The sequence below is a fragment of the Vanessa tameamea genome, chromosome 14, assembly GCF_037043105.1.
Source record: "Vanessa tameamea isolate UH-Manoa-2023 chromosome 14, ilVanTame1 primary haplotype, whole genome shotgun sequence".
NCBI lineage: Eukaryota > Metazoa > Arthropoda > Insecta > Lepidoptera > Nymphalidae > Vanessa > Vanessa tameamea.
In genome coordinates, this window is record NC_087322.1 from 5715648 (window position 1) to 5738077 (window position 22430).

Sequence of the window (22430 nt, forward strand, 5' to 3'; positions counted from 1 at the left end):
ATCACTTTTGTTAGGAATGGGGACGACAATAGCCCAAGGTGTCAGGATAGATCCTGTGACTTTTTACATCGCTAGGCGGCCCGTAAACCATTACGATATTGACACTTAAAACAATACTAATTTAATGTTAAATTATCTGAATAAATTTTTATCAAATTTGGGTACAATTAATTTTGCTCCGACTGGGGGTCTGGAGTGGATTTCCCAAATTATACGGCAATAGTTCATAATATTTGTTATGCTGTATTACAAATTCCCTGAAACTTATATGGGGACGTAATAAGGGAATTATATAGGTCTAAGTTGTAACTACTGAGTTTTTTGTCGGTTCTTCTTGGTAGAAACTATATTCAGAACTGGTTAGCATTACATTTAATTTAAATCCAATGTAACATAACGACACAAAAGCTTTTATACGCGTAATTGAATAAAGAATATTTAGATTTTTCTGTAAAATAAATAATGAAGGAATGTAACTGACAAATGCCATAAATAAAAGGTATTCTAAGATGTTAAAATAATTTAAACATGGAACAACGCGATGTTTCGGATGATTATGTACTGTTTGAGAAATGCTTAAATTAAGTTTATTTTTGAATATCAATTGCAGAAACGTGAAATGGTTGTATGCGACGCCGCTCGTTACAAATTTCTGACCGGTCAACTTGAATTGCGCGTATTTTAATTAAGAAAGTTTATCTATCCTCTATTCCAACCATAAGAGAAGAAAAGACAAAACAACACATTTGACAGCAAATTGACGCGATATCATAGGTCGAGAGCTTGATTAATTTATGATATTCTCTATAGATTTGCGAAAAATGGTTCAAAACACAATTTTTTCGTCGACGAATCAAAATTTTGAAAGTAAAATTAAAGTGGATATAAGTAGTTAAGTGTAGGTATTGCATAATAAATAAAGATATATTCATCATAAACTCCTAAGTAGTGCACATTACAGCTGAGCAAATCGCATGAAAAACTTTAACCTAAGCTTTGTTTATCTTTATTCCTACTTCGATTGGAATTGAAATATTCTCTGGAGGACAACTGTTTTTCAACATTGTTTAAATCAATAATATTAAACAGATAGTACATGTACTTAAGAGTAGTAATCGTTATGTAATATAAATGCCAAGGTTAATATTAAATAAAGTGTCCTCTGTAATCTTGTATGTACGAAACAACACCATATCTTTATGCGTTTAAAATTTTAAATGTTTAATATTCGACCCTGAGATGTTTTTGTTACGCTTTTTTGGTGTTTATATTATACGGTAACGATTTATTTTTTCAAATGCCTGTCTGGCGAACCACTCGGTTTATTTTACTATTTGCGTTGAAGATTTACAACGTGGTTACTGTATTTTAAATTGTATATTTTTAATGTTGCTTTTCGTATCGAAAAAAAACATGTAATTATTTTAAAATTAACTCATATTTTTGAACATTTCTCATATATAAAATTTCTTTAAAAAATTTTTATTCATATTTTGATTTAATATTTATTCCATGAATTACGTAGAAACGTTCGTGGCAGTGTCATCAGTGTATTATTTTCGATGCTGTAGTTAATAGGTCCAATTCCCAAAGCTTAATTTGCATAGCACAGTGATTTGAGTGGTAATTCGATTTTTAATTAGAATATCTAATTTAAATAATATTAAAAGTTACTTGAAATTAACTGACACATTTAAGCGAAGGTTAGATTAAGGATTATGAAGGATAGAAAAGATGTGTTAAATTAGCAATTTGTTGAGGCTGGATGATAATAATCGAAAAAAATTAAGTATAATAGTAAATACGTCACGTCAATATGCCGGAAAACGAGCCTCAAAATACTTGAGTTTAAACTGTTTTTTTTTCTTTAAATTTATTATTATGGTCTACAATAGAATATTTGCTAGTTATTTTTTGTCGTCCTAATTTATAATCATGACATTATTTTATTTTAAAACTTGTATCAGTATAACAGTCTGTAGTTATTAACGTTAAGTTACTATTATTATTATTAATTTTATTTTTGATTTAAAAGGTGTTAATATTTATCTAATAAGACTTCCTAGCTTTTTAAAATGCCTCGAATTAATAGTTTGCTTATGAGATATTGTCGACCAATTTATATAAATTAAAATTTATTCTTTTGAGCTGTGTACACAGGTGGTCACTTGTATGACGAACAATATACCGATAATCGGTAAAGACTGAAAACGTGTAATAAGTGAATGTTTTACAAAGATTATGTTTTATTTGTCAATAACGTGACCTCGGATTTAAATGATTTTATATAAATATGAATCGTATTTATAAAGATAAAGAACATCTCGAATGTTTTGAGTAGAAATGTGTTCTGTAAGCTCCTCAGTTTCCTAGTGAAATAGTTATGCAGCTTTCATGAAAGTTCACTCACGGATGGTAGTTTCTCGATAACTTTTAAGTCAATTGATTTAACAAAGAGTATTAATCCTTATCGTAATATTTAACACACAGACTTTGAAGGTTTTTTTACATTAGCACAAACATGTTTCAAAACCAAAGAAAAAAATTCCTCACGTGGACTATTATAAGATCGAGTTTTATAAACGCTTTTTAACAATTATACATATTATTCTTTAGTTATAGGCAGATTTTCTGTATAACAATCACGAGGGGCGTTCAATAGATTTTAATAAGGACGCCACGTAAAGGTGGATAGATTATTAAGATTGTTTACGTTAACTTAGTTTGTTTAAACTACAACTTGCAATGCCGTTTAAGAGGCAGCATAATACGCGCTAAAAATAAATTTTAGCTTACGAAAGTTGCTTTAATAATACTTCATTTTTATTATATTACAGAGAAAACTACTTTCTGAACTCACAACTACTAGCTTCCATTAAAAATAAAATACCACTTTTTTTTTAAAATCCGACTATAAAAAAAATAGAAAATGCAAACGCATTTGAAAAACATTCATGCATTGCAAACTTATTTTAAATAGACGCATTAATTTTTAGTATCCTTATTTTTTGTTAAAATGTTGTAAATATTTAATGATCTATATGAATCTATCAGAAAATATTTACGGCAAGTTTTTAAGCGTTGAACGTATAAAGCGAGTTGGCCGGAAGAAATATTTGTCTCATGCATACCAAATACTTTCTTACGGGAAATGAGCGGTGTTTTATTGCGTAAGTTAGAGATCTGAAAAATTCATGAAGTATGTACGCACTGTTTGTTTGTGATTAAAATAAAATATCACTGACACTTTATAAGATTATTTTTCTTATTTTACGTAAATAATATATTAAGATTTATGCGAAATAGGTATTGAAAATAATATTCCGACAATATTGCGAAGGTAACATGCGTCAGCGATCGTGTGACGTCTTTCTACGACGAAGAGGATTTTAGAAGGTGATATGGTATTCGTCCAGGCGTACAAAATTTATGCACCAAACTTGAATTCCTTATTTCAGCATAAAAACTATAGCTTAATTTATTGATGGAATGTTTTTAACAAGTACAAATAATCATAATAAACTTTGAAACCTATTTTGTTGTCAGTTGTTTAAATCTAAAACTTGAGTAATACAATACGTTTATTTTTAGTCCTATGCAGTTTTTCTCCATTGAAACATTGTGGTGTACAAGAAAGTAAATTAAATTATTATTAATAATTTATTCGGTAAATTGGGATATACGAGGAAGCTTACACACACACGCACTCAAACAAAACGCGATGTTGCCTCATAAATTGTTTACAGTCTATTCATCAAAAAAAGAAATACATACTATTAAAAAAAGGTACGCATTATATTGCCATGCGATGAGTCATCTAATAATAACCGTTAATAGCATTGAGATAAGGTTGCTATCAGAATAATGCTTTTAGCGAAAGGTTGCTATTTTGAAAAAGTTTCTCAACATACCTAATATATATACTCTATAGTTTATACGTAAAATATTTTTTATGTTTGGTATAAATATGTCATTGCGCACACAATGTTTTAGTTCGGGGCTTCTTAATTAAGTCGGTAAATTGTTTCAGGTCAACCGGGAACTTCGCGTCGGGCGCGGCGGGTGGCGGGTGCGGGGCGCCCCGCTCCGCTCCCGCCACCCCGCTGCAGCTCGAACCTCACTCAAGATCGAAACATGATAAGTGAGTTGGTTTTGTTTTTTAATAATTGCTATTTTTATAATATGAATTGAAAATGGAAAGGGGGCTTACCAGGTGTTGGGAAGTGGCCACCCCCTTGCCCATAAGTTTTGGCTTTAGACCAAAAAATGTTTGACCTACTCTCGTATTTTTAATAATAATGATATTCCATTGGCAGATGCCCCTCCAATCTTATATTTTAATAGCGTAAGCCGATTTTTGTCCCAGTGATTATTATATAAAAAAATATGTTATAGTCTGATTTTGAAGAGCTCCAACCGTAGATGTGCAGAAAAATAAAGAGGATACTTGATTGCAATTTATTAAATTGTTACGATTTCATAAATAATTAATTTAAGAGAGAGGAAAAAAGGTACGAAAGTCTTAAAAAATCTTTTGAATAAACGCGATGTTTCGCGGGAGACCCCCTAGTATTCTATTAATGTATGTCATTATATCTAAGACATTATTTATAGACAGTATTACCTAACTGAAAAAGAAAAAACTACCAATACACTTAAATCTTATACCAGTAGGTGCGCGTTTCTGAGTTTTTAGTACATAATAATGACGTTGGTGTAACCGATTTCGGTCACGGAGGGCCAAGCTCCAGGAGCAAACGCAGGTGCTGTCTCTATTCGCTCACTTTTATAATTCGCTAGGCAAACCGGCAACGGCAAATCCGACCGGTAAGACTTCAGGCGCAGGACCAACGGCTTAACGTACTTCCGAGGCATGGGAGTGTACACAATTCCAACTTCCAGACTGGGCTGTTACTAATAATGTTTCGATAGGAAACTCTAATAATTGTATCGGCTCGACCTGGGGTTTGAACCTAGGATCTCAGGACCTGTGATCTTAGCCATGTAATCAGTCTAGACCAACGCGAAGGTCAAATTACTGTTAGTACATAATACTGGCGGACAAAGTCTGGTAAATGTTTTGCTGCTGTTTGGACATTTAAGTACAATTAAAGTCTTATTATATTATTTTTTACTTAATTAGTTAATTATTAATTAATTGAGTAATAAAAGATAATAAGCGCTTTGTAATTGGAGGTACACTTAACGTAATGCAAGTGAAACAATATATTCTTAAATAATAACCCATGATATCTTATTTTTGTGAACTTCCAAACCTGATCATGCATTTATTGTAATATAAAAAAAAATCTCATTGAATATTCTGATGTTTTTCTTGATTCTTTAACTGAATTGACGAGATTACAAATGTGTTTAAGTTGTGTTGAATTATGACAAACTATTCGATAAATTATCATGCATTATTATCTGTATACTCTATTCAAACCGTACATTCATTCTGATTCCTAATCCTGACCTTATCTATGATTCACATTCAGCTCTATCGTTATTTAATTTACTTCAGACTTATCCAGTAATGTCTCATTCAATATTAATTACATTAATATAAAAAATATAAAATGAAAATCTTTACACTTTTCTATTTCAGTTATAGAAATCTCCATACTTTGAAGTCCCCAAAGTTGGAATATGTTTTAGAATCATAAATGTTTTTCTATTCATGTGTGCGTGCATACGCGTATTTTTTACATACTTTCTGGGCGTCAAATGAGGAATAGTGTGATTCCTATCTAGTTAAAGTTTATTTATGCCTGCCCTTAATGAAAAGGTGAAGGTTTTGAAATGTTTCCATGTGACTTGGTTGATACACGTGTGCTAGAATTTCACCTGACGCTCTCAGGTTAACTTACGATGTTTGCCTGATGAGCATCGGATCAATAATTTTAAATACAAAATAAGCACAGGAAAATTCAATGCTAGTCGTTTCGATTTAAAGTCGTGATAATAACCCAACAAACATTTTTGTCGAATAGGAAGAAGTTACGCAACTAATAATGGTATAAGCGTTGTATAGAAGTAATTTTATTCTGTTATTCGATTTAGTGCCGCTGATAGTTTATTCGATTTATAGTCGTGTAAAAACGTCGTAGAAACTTCTATACGACTGTTTTATACAACTATTACAAGGTATTTAGTCGTGTAACCAGCGTTGTGGCAGTAGAAACGTCTTTTATACCGACTATAGTCGTATTAGAGTGATGTATAAAACTCCTGTACGAATTAAAGTCAATAAGACTTTTTTAAGACATTTATATGACTGAATGTCCTATAAGAGTTTTAAAATACACTAAATATTACACACACCGCCATTCATTTGCGTCTTCGTAAAAATAATTTTACAGAGTTGAAATGGATAGAAAAAGCAGGGCAAACATAAAAAAAGTCTCCACTTTAAAAGGAAAGTTAAAAAAACCTATGCATCATTTCTTACCTCCAATTGTATTATATCGAATATAAGTACGCGACAAGTTATCTGTAGACTAACTGGAGATGGTTCCGTATAAAATTTTGTGAGTTCTGAGCAACGTATTATCGAAGCGCAGAAAGTGCATTTAGTGGCTCTATAAAAGTAAATTCAAACGTAGACGAATTTGACGAAATGTTTGATAATTTGTGTGTTAGTGATAGTCGATTATGATAGCACAAATGAAGCCCATGAAAATGACATACTTCGTTATAATCTAAAAAAATGGGCAATTAATTACATTTCACAAACTGCTTTGAGGGACCTAAACAAAATTCTTAACGAAAGGATACCTGGTTCAGTTCCAAAAGATCCAAGAAAACGTATTAATGTAATAAAATCTGATTTAGTTAAAAAGTTATCGATATTTATTATATCACGTATCGTTTTTTATCACAGCTGAACCAATAATTAATATCAAATAAAAAGGTTTTACACACTTTGCAATTACTAAACTGAACTCTAATTTCGTTTTCTATGGCGGAATATTTACAAATCCATTAATGACAAATTAAAACGTCGTTTAGAAGTTGTATAAAGGTCTTGTCCTGCACTTTAAATCGTGTAACGGTAATTTTTAAAACTTACTTTAAAAAATCTCATTAAAATATTATTTATTTAATTGATTACACTAGCGCGTTCATTATATAGTTAAAACTAGCGCATAAAACTCGATAAAATTAATTTCCCATCAGATCAACATTCCTTGAACATGAGTTTCGAAGTAAACACAGAGATGAATAAATAAAAAATAATGTTCACAATCAATTAAGTTTGTTCGTGACAGCTTTCAAACTCAATTTACAATTAATATTTTAACCAGTCACTTTTACAAAAAATATAGTCTGGTTAGAAGCGTGTTGGATACTGGTATTCGATCAAATGTCGTAAAGCAGCGGTAATAAACACTTTAAGTCTGCCGCACGACCTCTATACGACCTCTATACGACCACTATGCGACTAAAAAGTAAATCATGCGACGGCTACATGACTCTTATAGGACACTGTATATAAAATGGGCCTTTTCTCGGTGATGTCGACGTTATAGCGGCGTAACGGCGACCAACTTATAGAACCAAAAGTTACAGTTGGCACGTTGTGGCGACCTGTCAAATGTTTGTTGGGAGGTATATTACGATTCACGTATCGAGCCACTAGACAAACTCGGCTAATTTATTAACTCAAGATTATTTACCTACTTAAATGAAATATAATAAAACCTGTATTACTTCGTCTGTTAACAGCCACATTGTAAATGCAGCCTGCGATACGAGTAAATAAAAAAATAATTTAATTGTCTCAATGACCTTCAATTTTCACGTATCTTTAGGTACTAACGATTATTTACTCGGCGAAAAAGTCGAGCTGCGGACGCGATGGGAAATAACATCGTATGATACATAAATATATGAAGTGAATTAATTCAACAAAAAAAAAGAATTAATATGTAATTATAAAATATATTTTTATAAATATTATATCTCCAGCAACTTAAATGTTCTCACGCAGCTTGTAGACCAAAAACTTTATCTAAATTACAAGAAAAGTACTATTTATTAAAGTATGACACTGATACTTTATATGTATGTTGGTATTTATCGTGTTGTTAAATTAAATGTCCTCTTCCTAATAGTTATCTGTAAGAGTTCACTCTCTTCGATAACTTCGGTTTATTTTTATTATTTTTATTTTCCGCCGCTTAAATGTTTATATGTATTTTTGGTTAGCAATTAAATAGTTATTTCCTTCCAGATTCGCTCGTATTAAGTTGAATTTTAAATATGTCATAGCTTGGCTTACATGGCAGACTTTATTTTTTGTCTAATTTTACTATTAACAAACTGCACGGAACACTTTAATGTATGTTTAACATGTGTATGGAAACTACATATTTCCTCAAAAGTCTTCAGTCATATTTGATATACTTGGTGGTTGATAAGGCTGTATGCTAGCCTGTCTGGATAAGTACCACCCACTCACCAGATATTTTACGGTCAAACAGCAATACTTAATATTGTTGTTTATTGTATTCCGGTTTTAAGATTAGAGATCCGGTGTAGCTACAAGCACAATCACAAGGGACACATTAACATATTTGTTTCGAAGATTAGTGGTGTATTGTGATGTAAGGGCTGAGCTATATTTCTTGTAGTGTTGATATTTATTAGAAGTGCAGTACGCGTATTCCTGGTGGCCCATTCTGTCTGTCTACCTGATTGAAAAAAAAAAGATTTATGGATATCATACTAACAAATAGAGATGCATTTCCTTATGTAGTCCAGACTTAAAGCGACACGACTTTTGCATATCTCATTGCGTATGCATTGAGTGTGCTGTACTGACGTATCATGGCTGTCCGATACTTCAAATACTTTCGCCTTAATATTTTGCGGTACACTAAAATTTTATTCCAAATGATTACAATTTTGAAAGAAATTCGGATATTATCTATAAAAAAAACGCTTAGATAATTTATAATGATTACTTACATTTATTTAAATTAAAATCGAATAAAACAGATAAATATATACCAAACATTCATAAAATATATACCTACCTAATAATTTATTAAATGTTTCTGTGCTTTAACTTTTTGGCAGCTGTCTATCTACATATCTATTTAAATTAGACTAGACCCGTATCGACTTTACACGGGTACACAAAAATGTCTATATGTACAAATAGTAGGTTGCAGAATAAAAAAAATATATATTGTTTTTTTTTCGGTTAGCAAAATTGAAATTTTTGGCTTTATTTTAATATTCATGTTTTATACATACAAACCTTCCTCTGGAATTACTCTCTTTATTGATGAAAACAGCATTATAAAATCCATTGCGTAGTTTTAAAGATCAAAGCGTACAGACGGCGGGGAGCGACTATGTCTTATACTATGTTGATAACTTAAACTGAAGTAACTTGATCGTGGGTGGAGATGACGCATTGGAAAAATATAGTTTTTAACCAACGAATGAGAGCTCAGATTACTTCAATATCATATGTATTCGTTGTGTTTTATAATTCATCTTTTGTTTGTCGATGACAGAAAACGTCGCGAAAAATTACGCTACTGATATATATATATACATCATATCAATGAAATTCTGCCACATGTATAGCACAAAGATGTTAAGCATCTTATTGGTATATTTCACTATCCAGGAGGAGCCTTTGTCCAGGCGTAGAGTACTGTAACAAACTATTTGCAAAACCGCGAGATAATTTAATAATTTAATTAATTTATATGTATAGTATTTTTATATAAAAAATAGGTTTTGTTGTAGGTACTTCATTGGTCAGATCACTGTTACTAAATTTTCTTTTGCTAAATGTGCGACGGATGCTTTTTTTTCCAACTCAAATATTTCATTTATGTATCTGGTTTATTTTCAAAGGTTATTCTTGCGTGAAGGTTTCGAGTGATTTATTCTAATAGCTTATCTGTATGTATTTATTGACGTCAGTTCAACTATGTTGTTGCCATAATCATAATTGTTTGGTTTAGAATAGATAATATCTGTATAGTACCGTAATTAAGAACATCAATTATGTTTATATTTATGATATAAACAATCTGCGTTACAGTTATCTATAGCAGATATATATATATATATTCGATTACACGAACTACTTATGTTGAATAGGGGGAAATTTCAGTATTAAAATTAATGTTTGGGACCTACGTAAACGATTTAATAGATAAATTTATATGTACGAACATTGTATTGCAATATCTTTATCGAACACACTTTGACACATAAAGTAAAACTAATTGAATAAAAGAAATTATACACGGTTCATGAGTCTTACAGAAGTTGAGAACCTTTGGTTGTTAATCGTGCGGTATTGCGTGGATTGACCTCGAAGTAAGGTCATTACCTACTAGCTGCTTTCATTATGTCTTTTTTTTAATATCTATGGAATATTTTATAGTACCTACTAAATAAATTTAACTGTCAATATTTATTAAATTAACCCTATTATTTTGTTTGTTTATATTTGATTCATTATCTCCAAAATAATTGGAGCAATTTTATTGTATACAAAATACTGATTGTGAATGAATTTAACCTACTTAAATGAATTTAACAAAATATACGTATGTAATAATTTAAACGAAGGAAATTTAAAACGGTTCCTATACGACATTTGTGTACTACACCATAACTATTTTAACAAAGAGACCAGATTTTTTTTGATTACATAATGATTGAAAGAGTATTGTGTACTTTTAGACCATTAGATTAAAACCAGGTCTCGCTATGTGCTCCAGAAATACACACGGAAGTTATTTTATTACGAGTATTTTTATTGAATGATTTTAAGGCTTCCTTTAGTTAATAGCTATACGTTATTACGTACGTTACGTACAAATACAATTATTTGTATACTAGTTTCCGCATGCGGCTTCGTATGCCTGTATTTAAAATCACTGAAAGACGTGAATGACATTGTACAGGACTAGTCTGTGCGGTAAAATCAATTACATTAAAGTTTTTGAGCTGGATAAACCAGAATGAAGGATTTCGCTAGGCGAAGCCCGAAGTCTTTAATAGAACTAAAATTGGATCAATCCAATTATTAAAAAGATCAGTTTTCTAATTGGGGATTAGTTTCGATAAGGTAAGCTCGTAAGCCCGATTAAAAAAAAAACTTTGTTCAGTCGATATTGTATGAAATAATAAAGAATATATTTTTCAGCAAATTGAGAAGATTCAGTTTTGACATATTTATGGAGTCGACTATACATTATCATTTTTTTTTATTATTATTTATGAGTTATAATGTCTCTTTAATTTTTTAAATCAATTATCCGGTACGTTTCACCTGACATTATTGATATATTATTATTTTGCAATCAAAAACCGTTTAAGCTATAATACTCTACTTATACAAAAAAAAAAAAAACTGCTCTAATGTTATTTGATTAATGTCACACGCCGGGCTGAACGACGTTGGGCGTAGGTACAGCCCCCGATAAGCGGGTATGTGTCCTTGGTTGCAAGAACTAAGACTTGGTACTGTTCACATTTCTAAGGGTCTCATTCAAGGACAGAGATAATATAGTAGATAGATAGAATGAATTTGTCTTTAGAACCCTTCTTTAAAAGAACACAAGACAACTTTGACGACACACAGATCTTTACGCTTTATTTATAAACAAAGACGGATGTAGTACTTTGTACCGCAACAAATTGAAAAACACTTTACTGTTACTAATATCACCTCTGACAATGTTGCGGGTTCGTGGTCTCATTCCAATATCATGCGCTGATAAAAAATTGCAATACAAGTTGCAAAATTTCTGCAATACGACGTTTATGATTGATCTACGTACGATTTAAGAATTGCGATCTGTAACTGTATTGCGTCACACATTTATAACTTTTGTTTTTTTTTATATATGATTATAAGTGGGCACTGGTCGTCTTTGATAGAAATTGGTGAGACAAGAATTTGTGGACAAGATGTATGTAGATATAATCCTGTCGTTATTACGCCGATCGCCTATAGGATCTAAAATGTTTTCCCTTGTTCCTATCAAAAGATTAAAATCAAAATAAAAGCAATATGTGACATTACAAACATAATTATTATGTCATATATGTTATATTTTTTATGATTGTCGCGATGGTTCAGTGGTTGAACCGAATCGTATATTTTCGTAAGCCATAAACATGTGTATCAATCTACCCGCTTTGAATCAGTATGGTGGAATAAGGTCTATGCCTTCTTCTCTACAGGAGAGAAAAATCCTAAGTCTTAGCCCAGCTGATACTTTACTTTTGATTTTATTTTATAAAATATATAAGGTAATTGTAAACATAGTTATAATGGAAATTTTGTAAACCAATATTGATGTTCCTGTATAGTTTAATTAATCTTAAATTAGTGTGTAACAAAATAGGTAGCCTGTCACGTGTGTGCTGCGTATCGGACGCGAGTGTGTCCTCGGAATAGAGTACATTACAAGTGCCATCAAACGTCAATCTTTTACATGGGAAAATGGGTCGCAATAGCTGACGAAAATAGTGAAAATTACACTTCGAAATTCAATCTAATTAACTATTCTAACATATTGTTTAATTAGAACAGGATGCTAATTGTACATTACTAAAGTAAGTGCAAGGTAGAGATGTCATTTGTGAAGTATTTTCCCGTCTATGGTTGTACCCATTTGTTCAATCAACACAGATAATGTTGATGTTCCCGGCCGCTCTCGATTCAAGCGATTAGGTAACGACAGCAACAACATTTTGAGTATAGTCGTTTCAATCTCATTTATAGTATAAAATATTCGCGGCTTTAGAGGTAATCAATGTTTTAGTATAAGAGTAACTTTGAAAATTAAGTCTGAAAATAGTATTTGAGTATTTGAATAATAAAATATCTATATAATAATCATAAGATAATTTAATGTTTGATTATCGAAAGTATTCGCACATTACCTTAGTGTGTATTATAATAACGAAGAAATAAAACATAATTTGAAAAGTATAAGTAAACTATAACGTCGGTAATCGGTATACGTTAAAAAAGTAATAAAAACGCCGACCCGCGATTCCTACTTGTCAAATTGGGCATAACTTTACTATACCTTCTTTGGTTATTGATTTAAAATTCGTATCAGTAGTTATGCGAGAGATATTGCGAAGAACACCTAAATTGATAAAAATTATATAACAGATGCATATAACAACCACAATAACTTAAAGTCGATCTTTTTTCTTAAACCTTTTTCAATATTACTTTATAAGAAAAAAAAACACATAAATTATAATCGCATTCATCTCATATTAAGATCATTCGATCAACTATCGAGTGAATAATAATCTCTATCTTTCTATTAAAATAAAATTAATTTAACATATTAAACGGATCAATGATTATGTTAAATAAAGGTAATATATAATAGATTGATAGATATTTAATTATCAATAAGGAAAATAATAATATATTTTTCTTTGTAACTTAAACCTGCTTATCAATTATATAATAATTATAATTAGATATTAGATTGCCATAATCGATATTCCAATCGTAATCATGAATCGTTTCTCGGATCCCAGTGTAATTGTTCGGGCTATCTGTACCTTGTATATAAGCGACTTCTCTTTATTTCGCTACAAACAGCTGTCGCATGTACTGGCTGCATCTTGCAGTCTGAATTTGCTTAACTAGCGTGTTGTACCGTTGTCGACCGGTAACGGATCGAAGGTGAATGTCGGTTCTAGTGATTGTTAAAGCAATCGTACGATTTTCATCCCACTCTCTATATTGTTTTTGATGTCAATTAAAGTCAAGTCCGCGGTATCTCTGCTATCGCATGATCCGGCCTCAAGCCGCTGAGGCGTTATAAGTTCGATGAACTCGTTTCCGGAAAGGTCGTCGTCGTCTCGTCGAGTTCTTATATTTTAATAGAATTTTAATTTTACCATTTGCTAAATCGTTAATAGCGTTTAATTTCGCTACGCCTCGTTTAGTCCTTCGCTATCTTATCGTTTGTGACGATAAATTACAGCGTATTCGATACACAATCAATACGTGTTGTACATAAGCATTCTATCAACAGTTGTTCTCTCGAGCGCGGCCCGAACGCTACTTCTGTCCGAAGTTAGTGTTTTCATACGTAATATTATCGACACTAGTTCAGTTTAATTTAAAAGAATAGAATTACCGGTTTGTTCGTCATGTGATGGAATAATTACGAATAAATTGGAATCAGCGGCCTCGTGGACGTGTTTTCTGTTTTATGTTCGTCAACTGTAAAATAGTATATTATTTCGATATGTTTGCCTCGCTAACCGTATCATTTTATATTTAAACAAGTGATGTAAGGATTTTGTTGTAATTCATTCTTGTAATGTTTCGGAATTTTCAACGTTTTACTTTATTAATGTTATCGTTGAAGATAGATGGGGGTCAACTACATTATTCGCATACGTCAGCCGAAGATTAGGTATCATTTGGTCTACATTCATTGATCAAACGCTTAACCTGAAACAATTATGAATGACAACTTGTATCATTGAAAATATATCTGTTCGAACGATGAGAGAGTGTCGTACATTATCTTCACGTGTTTTGGCAATCAGAATCACAAGATTCAAGAAGAAATATGTGTAAAGTGAGAAAGTAGTGTGTGATGTGCACGTTGTTACCGATGATGTGAAATATCGATCAGAACAATGGTAGATAATGCATCTTTCGAGTATTCGGACGAGTCGAGTGGCGAAGGCAGCCTATCGAATCGAAATTTAGGGTAAGGCACTTATTATGAAACCTAAACAATTAGATAAATATAATATAATTATATAACAAGGAAACACAGCTATTTGGTATATACTAAAATAAATTAAACTGATAAACAACCCGTTTTGGTAATGTTTTGTAAAAAATGTACAAAATTATCAATTCCTAATCAAATCTTGAGCTTAAAGTATCAACCGTAAATGTCCTACTGCTAGGTTAAGCCTTACTCTCCTCTTGAGGAGAAGAGTTACAGTGTATTTCGCTACGCTGTTCCAAAACGAGTTGACATGTTTCAGTATATCATTCGACACAAGCTGGTTTCTATACCATATTTTTCTTCGTAAGTACAAAAGGAATTATAAACACTAATTGAGTATTTGTTTAAGATTCACATGTGCCCCTGTTCCATCTGGGCTCTAAACCTTGAGCTTATTCATAACGAGTTAAAATTTAATAAAAATCAGTTTATAAAGTGAATCATCCAGAATAATACTTGAAATTGTAATTTATGTAAAGAAAAATAGGTGAGAATTTACAACAACAGTCGAATTCGTATAAGACTAGCGAGTTTATTGCAGTATCTGTATGGATATTGAAGTTTGTTTATAATAAATTTTGGTTTATACGTAAATAAAATACGAGGTTATCATTCGAGATGTATGAATTTTTACGTGATCTCATTACTTTGAAAATAGAACGAAGAAATATTTTTTTCCGGATGTATCAGAAAACATTTGATTATGTTATGTAAAAAGTTCTTTTTCCAGTTAATGTAAAGTGGCATAACAGTGCTTCTATCTATGTCGTATTAAAATGCATTAACTTGCGTACGTCTCAGCGTCATACATGTTTTATTTATTTGGATCGACGGTGCCCTTGCCTTTTTCTCAACAATAAGACTTATATTTGCTCGATTTTCTCCTGTTTTCGTTACGGGATATCAATTCTGAATGCATATAACCGGGAGTAAACACGGTTTTTGGTCAGTTGCTCGCATCGAGGTCTCGACTAGTCTTGTGCCATTTACAAGAAATGGGTGTTTTTCTTCTGAAAAAGTATGTATTTTGATCTATGTTGTTGCAATAGGCTAGTTGTTTTTCTACTACCAAAGAGTATATTTGGTATATCTATTGTGTTCTGTTTGGTATTGTGAGTCGGGTTCTAAGTAGGGAAACTATCTTAGCTCCCGTGATTGGCACCACATTGTAACCAGCGATGTAATCAGAAAATGACTATATCGAAATAGTAGATATATAAAAAAATATATATCACCTAAGATGACAATCTAAATGACGAAATACTAATGTTTTACTCTTCCGCATTTTATAAAAAAAAAAATATTTTTAAAGTTTCGATTCCTTATTTAAATTTTAATATTCGACATACAGACTGAGATTTCTGGCGTTAATCAGAACTCGAATAGATACCGAAAGATAATATCTCAGTGATAGATTTTCTTTGTCGAATTTTATAAAAATTGACAATTTTGACAATAACATTTGGAGGATTGTTATGTTTGAGTAGTAATATTCGCAATATGTAACAATTTAGTTCTAATTACAATGGAAATATTAATTAAATGAACATCGTTATGGAGAGACGGACAAGTTATAACAATGATAAGAATTATACAGGTCAATTGTACAACTGTGTGGTACGACTAATCTTTCAGTTTTCGAATCAAATTATTAAGATAGCACTTTTTTAATGTATAGATAGTGTATCTTTTTATCGTTAATTGCAAACTTGGTGTGATTTTTTGTAATGGGTAGTTTGATTGGCAAATGGGTCACTTGATGATAAGTGGTAACCACGGCCCGTATTCGTTAGCTCTGAAAGAAATATTAACATTTCTTTAAATTTCACAAATGCGCCATCAACCTTGGGAGCTATGATATTACGTTCCATGTACCTAGTTACAATGGCTCACTCACCCTCTCAACCGGAACACAACAATACTAGGTATTGCTGTTTGGCGGTAGAAGAACTGATGAGAGGGTGAATCCTGCGCAGACGGGTATCACTCAGATATTTAAAAATTATGTAAGCTCCAAGCCTTTTCCCTAAAAATGAGGATGAGGAGGCCTCAGTCCGGCAGTCAGACGTTTACAGGCAGTTACTTTTGTTAAAGAGTCATGAGATCTTGAGGAGAATATCGGACTATCTGCTAGAAATATGTCTCGACTAAAAGAGTGCTGGTTAAATTTAATCACTGTTTTACGACAAAAACGAAAAGTTTATAGGTACATTTTATTCGAAATACATTTTTGAGGAATTTACATCAGACAGCTAAATTGAATATCATTATTACATTTTTCGGGTGATTAAATACTATAATTTATTAAATTAATTTGTAACACTAGTCGCAATGTATAATATTTTATTTCTTTGTCTTCCAGACATGCAGTGAAGCCGTTGTCGGGCTCGGCGCCTTCGGTGCGCGTGTCGGCGTTGGCGTCGGGTGATGAGGCCAAGGATGGCAAGCAGCCGAGTAAGTCCCGACAGAAGAAGTTCCAGAGGCACTTCCCGCAGGTCGGACCTGAAGAACGTGTGCTCAATTGTAAGCAATTTCCAGATTAATATATGTTTATTTTATTACTTTCAACCGAACGGACTCTGATATTATCTGTTTATCTTAATGTGATGAGTTTCATTATTCAAGTATTACATTATAGGTACTAATATTACCTTAGCAACATTTTCAGAATTAATTTCAACAACAACTTTTAAATGAAATAAGCTTTAAATGTATTCGTCTAATAGCGTCTAAAAATTATCTGATAGCCAATTTCAATTTCATCTTTCATACTTAATAAATGTAATTTATATATTATAAATGTTTTCATTGATTTGTTTGTGCGATGCATTGATAAGAGCATGGGGCTTCGTTACGCCGTGTCATAAGACCATACGGCGTCCTGCTCTTGCGTATTGTTAGCGAATCTAAGAATACAGTGTTTTATGAAATTATTAGTATATTTGGCTTATATTATCTTAGCTTTTCTTTGTATTAAAATATAACACTTTAAATTATTTGAAGTCATAATTAAAATATATTTAAGTAAAAATATAAACTAAAAATGTACGAAAGTAGATTGGTCAAAAGTTTGACGTAGTTGAATCGTAATTATTTACCAAAAAAGCCGAACGTTCATTGACTTTCATATTTCGAAAGATCAGGAGATTTGAATGTCAATATGCCATTGGTCCAATATTTTAATTATGATACCGTTTCGAGGTCTGATGTTTGTAGTGATCTTGTAGTGACTCGAATTATTCATGAACATATTTTGTTTACTGCATACAAATAAATATAAATATATTTTTGAGAATGGATGTGGATCGATATAGAGGTAGGGGACGACCCAAGAAACGATGGATTGTGTGAAAGACGATATGGTTAGAAAGAATGTTACTTGTGAGATGACGTCCGACAGAGAAGTATGGAACAAGAAGACATGTTGCGGCGACCCCAAGTAAAATTGGGATAGGGCAGAAGGATGATGATTTTAATAAGTGGTCACCACTGCCCATAGACATTGGACAATGAAATTTTAATTATTTCTTACGTAACCAATGCGCCATCAACCTTGGGAACTGAGATGTTATGTCCCTGTGCCTGTAGTTACACTGGCTTACGCACACTTCAAAACGAAACACAACAATGTATGATGAGTAGATGGTACCCATACAAGCTTGCACAAAAGCCTACCACCAAGTAATATGGATATAATATCTACTAACTGGTCTATAGAATTATATAATTTATGATAATTATATGTAAACTATATTAAATAGTGAATTTTTGATTATGTAAATAAATATTCTGGTTTCCGTTCATATCCATAATTCTTTGAATATCTAAATGTCATGCTGTTAATTAAAATGGCTCATAAAGGATCGGTATAATCAAAATAAATTATACAACAGGCTCTTGGGAAATTTTAATCAGCCATTCTATTTGTATTTTATGTAAAATTATCGGCTCCGAAAAGTAGCTAGATTCAGTAGTTAAACTTTTCAACAAATTAAACTACATAGTTATTGTAATAAATTACAATTCTAACCAATATTATAAATGTGAAAGTGAGTTGGTTTGTTACGCTGCAAAGACGCATTACGCGTTTCCCGCACATAAACTGGAGGGGGGTATGTATGATACATACCCCCCTCCAGTTTATGTGGGGGAAATAGGCCCAGGACGCCTAGTGCGACCTAGTACACCGTAATAATCAATAAAAACCAGCGATACCCCCTCCGTCTCTTTATACCGTAATTTCACGTCTTACCTAATTAACCATCATGAACATTTACATATATGGAATTCCATATTTCCAATGGAAGTAGGAAAAAAGATATACAAACTTATGATTTACGTATTTTATGCAATTTGCTAATAACTCAGCTTTATTGTGCACTACTAAGAGTTTATGATTAATATATCTTTATTTATAATACAACACTTAACTACTTATTTCCACTTTAATCATACTTCCAAAATCCCGATAACAGTTTCGACGACGTTCAAAACGTCTTTTCTCGCAAATCCTTAGTGAATATCATAGATTAATCAAGCTCTCGACCAATAATATGAGCCAATGTGCTGTCAAATGTTGTTTATTTGGCTTTTCTCCTCTTATGGTTGGAATAGAATTGTCAGGGTTACAGAAAATGAGTACTTAAAACATGATCAAACGCCCTACTCTCTCCCCCCACGACAGTAACTAGTTAATTTATATATTCTACTCAAATCTTCAAACATAATGATGTTTTCTTTTAAATAGTAACCATATCTTTCAGATTATTCATGCGCTCTGGTCGGTGATCTGTTGCTTCAAGGACATCTGTATATTACGAAGAACTATTTCGCTTTCTATTCAAACGTCTTTGGCTATGTGACCAAGGTAAGCTAGTCGATATATTTCATTTATTTCGATATTAAACATTCATATTTCTAACGATGTGATTATTTCTCTTTTTTGTATTGTAAACTTATATTTTACATTCACGATACAAAATCTAGTCACTACTTTAGTTCTATCTTCATGTGGAAATTGATATCTTAAAACTCTCCAAAAATGACATCTCGATTTTAGATATTTGAAAATCGTAACCCTATCTATATTGCGGATAACAAAACGTTAGCGCGATTTAGAACCTTGCATTTAAAAACAAAAATTTAGTGCAAAAAATGTTTTTCAACTGTTTAGAAAAGTAACCTTTTATATACATTGCAGAAAAGAAAACATTAGCGCGATTTAGAACCTTGCATTTAAACATAAAAATTTAGTGTAAAATATACGTTAAACAGTATACTAAGCTTCTATCGATTTATACAAATCAAGGTGAACGAGTTGCTTCATAATTTGAAGTTGTTGAGAGTGATTAATTTTTTAAAATATAATTATTAATTGGTCAAATGTTCTATTTCAGTGAAAGTGAATTCGAAATGAGTTAGTGGGTCACACAACACATGCTTGTTGCACATTACGGCCATTACTCAATAAGTATTCTAAGAAAATTTGTGGATTCATTGTTTGTTATTACTTTTCTTTTAAAATTAGCCAAGTACTATATAAACTTTTAACAACTAACTATGAAATATATGTATTATGTTAAGTTATATGTTAAGTTCGAGTTATGTCGTGATCATGAATTTGTTGTAACTATTTCCAATGGGACTTGATGTCCTTAACCTTAAGACTGATATAGATGTTACACAACTGATTTACTCTCAACGGAATCTCAACCTTGAAGTTAGTAAAAGACTTATATAAATATTTCTTCGCTGTGAACAGTTTACGGTGTAGTTTTTCATTTTGGTATGTACTTTGAATCCGGTACTAGAAATAGTTTTCATAAGAATGTTTTTGTATTATTATTTTAGATAACTTTATCAATATGAGTTTATTTTTACAATGTAAAAATTGTATTTTTTTTTATAATTCCAGTTACTAATTCCGACGACGTCCGTCCTTCGTATAACCAAGGAGAAGGTGGCCCGTATAATACCAAATGCGGTAGGAGTATGCACGCGCGACGAGCGCCACGTCTTCGGCTCGTTGCTGTCGCGCGACTCAACCTACAAACTTATGATGCTCGTATGGAAGGCAAACAGAGTTGATGAATTAACTGTGCCTAAACCCGAAGTAAGTAATTTATGATACAATAATTTTATCACCTTTATATAAACTGTAAAATATTGGGCTAAGCGTCATTCCCTGTGGAACTCCTATAAGATTTCATTTTGTAGAAACCAATCAAATATGTATAAACAAGGTTTTAAGCTTTGTAGTTATATTTAAAGTATGATTTTATATTTATCATTGTTATAAGTTTTAGCAAGGGAAATTGCTTCTGCGACTTACCTCGTAAAATATTCTACAGGCATTTTTTACACGCAATCATAAAGATACAATAACATATCTGAGACCTTGCGGTGATGCCGTTTTTTATATAATTATAAAGTCTTATATCATGTTTAAAATAAAACATTCACATTAGTTCTAGTATATTCGCAAGGTTAAATTTTTTTAATTCATTTTGAGCTTTGACAAATAATAATTTAATAACGACTTCATGCCATTTAAAATCGTTTTAGAATTCTTGGTCAAGATATATTCTTGTTAATTTATATTTAAGTGAGAATATTATTGAGTTTAAGTGAATTTTCAATGTCTTATGCAAATAAAAATGGTCCATAGATTGGTTGCTTATTCTTTCGTAACATATAATATGTTAACTCAACGTTTTTTTATTGAACAAAATATATTATAACGCTAACCCTCATTGGCAACACATTCTGGTGAGTTGGTTTCCCGTATTGGTTATGGTTTCCTCCATATGATGTTGAGACGGTTGTGTCCAAGATTGAGGGATACGCTTTAAAAAAACACGCTATTATAGGAAATAATAATATGTCAAAAGGTGTGATTTATAACCAATTACAAGAATATTTTAGTTGTGGGATACAGTTCATAATATATCTTTATTTATTCCAAAGGAACTCCGAACATCGGAAGTCGAAGCATCAGAATACTCCCCGGAAGACGACAGTAGTTCAGGAGGAGCAGACCACATAGATGCCCCCTCAGTACCTCTTAGACCTGAACCTGAAGCTATCATCGCTGCTGGTATGGCTACAGTGACAACTGAATATTTTATTGTAAAATCATTTTCTTGCATTTTGCATTCATTGTTTGTTTGTGCTGAAACGGCAGGCAAAATAAAAGGCATAGCCAGTGACTAGAATACTAATCTTAAGCGAAGATTGAGGAACCAAAGCGAGAACTGATCAGTTTTCATAAGCTTAATTTCAGTTAAGTCAGTTAATATAGTGAAGAGTCTCCTTAGAACGGATGGATTTCTGCCACTTGAGTATTTACTAACACGTTCGACGTTTATCAGTTTCTTGAGCTCCTAAATGATGTCTAGAAATGAAATTTCTAAAAAAATACCTCTTATAAATGTCAGTGCGCGTACATTGAATGAGAACCATTTATTGAAACTTAGTTTATTTCAAAGTTATTAGTACAAAGTATTTAGCGAGAGACGTTTTAAGATGGTTTACATAGGTCTGTAACTTTTTTAATTTGCTCTTAGGAAAACATCGATTGAACTCAAAATAAAAAAAAAGAAATGTTTATTGTGAAATAATGGCTTCATTGTAAAGGATTAAATTAAAAAACATTTT

The 22430-nt window shown here is 31.8% G+C and overlaps 1 protein-coding gene across 6 annotated transcripts in view; it reads left to right on the forward strand.

The window, feature by feature from the left end:
* The window catches only part of LOC113398778 (GRAM domain-containing protein 2B-like), a 63342-nt gene that overhangs the window by 35710 nt on the left and 5202 nt on the right, over nucleotides 1-22430 (forward strand). For all 6 annotated transcript variants that reach the window (XM_064216936.1, XM_026637667.2, XM_064216938.1 and 3 more), the window contains 5 exons: nucleotides 4031-4141; nucleotides 17137-17297; nucleotides 19538-19641; nucleotides 20689-20886; nucleotides 21741-21870. In XM_064216936.1, the coding sequence (XP_064073006.1) occupies nucleotides 4031-4141; nucleotides 17137-17297; nucleotides 19538-19641; nucleotides 20689-20886; nucleotides 21741-21870 (704 nt within the window). The remainder of the gene's footprint in view (nucleotides 1-4030; nucleotides 4142-17136; nucleotides 17298-19537; nucleotides 19642-20688; nucleotides 20887-21740; nucleotides 21871-22430) is intronic.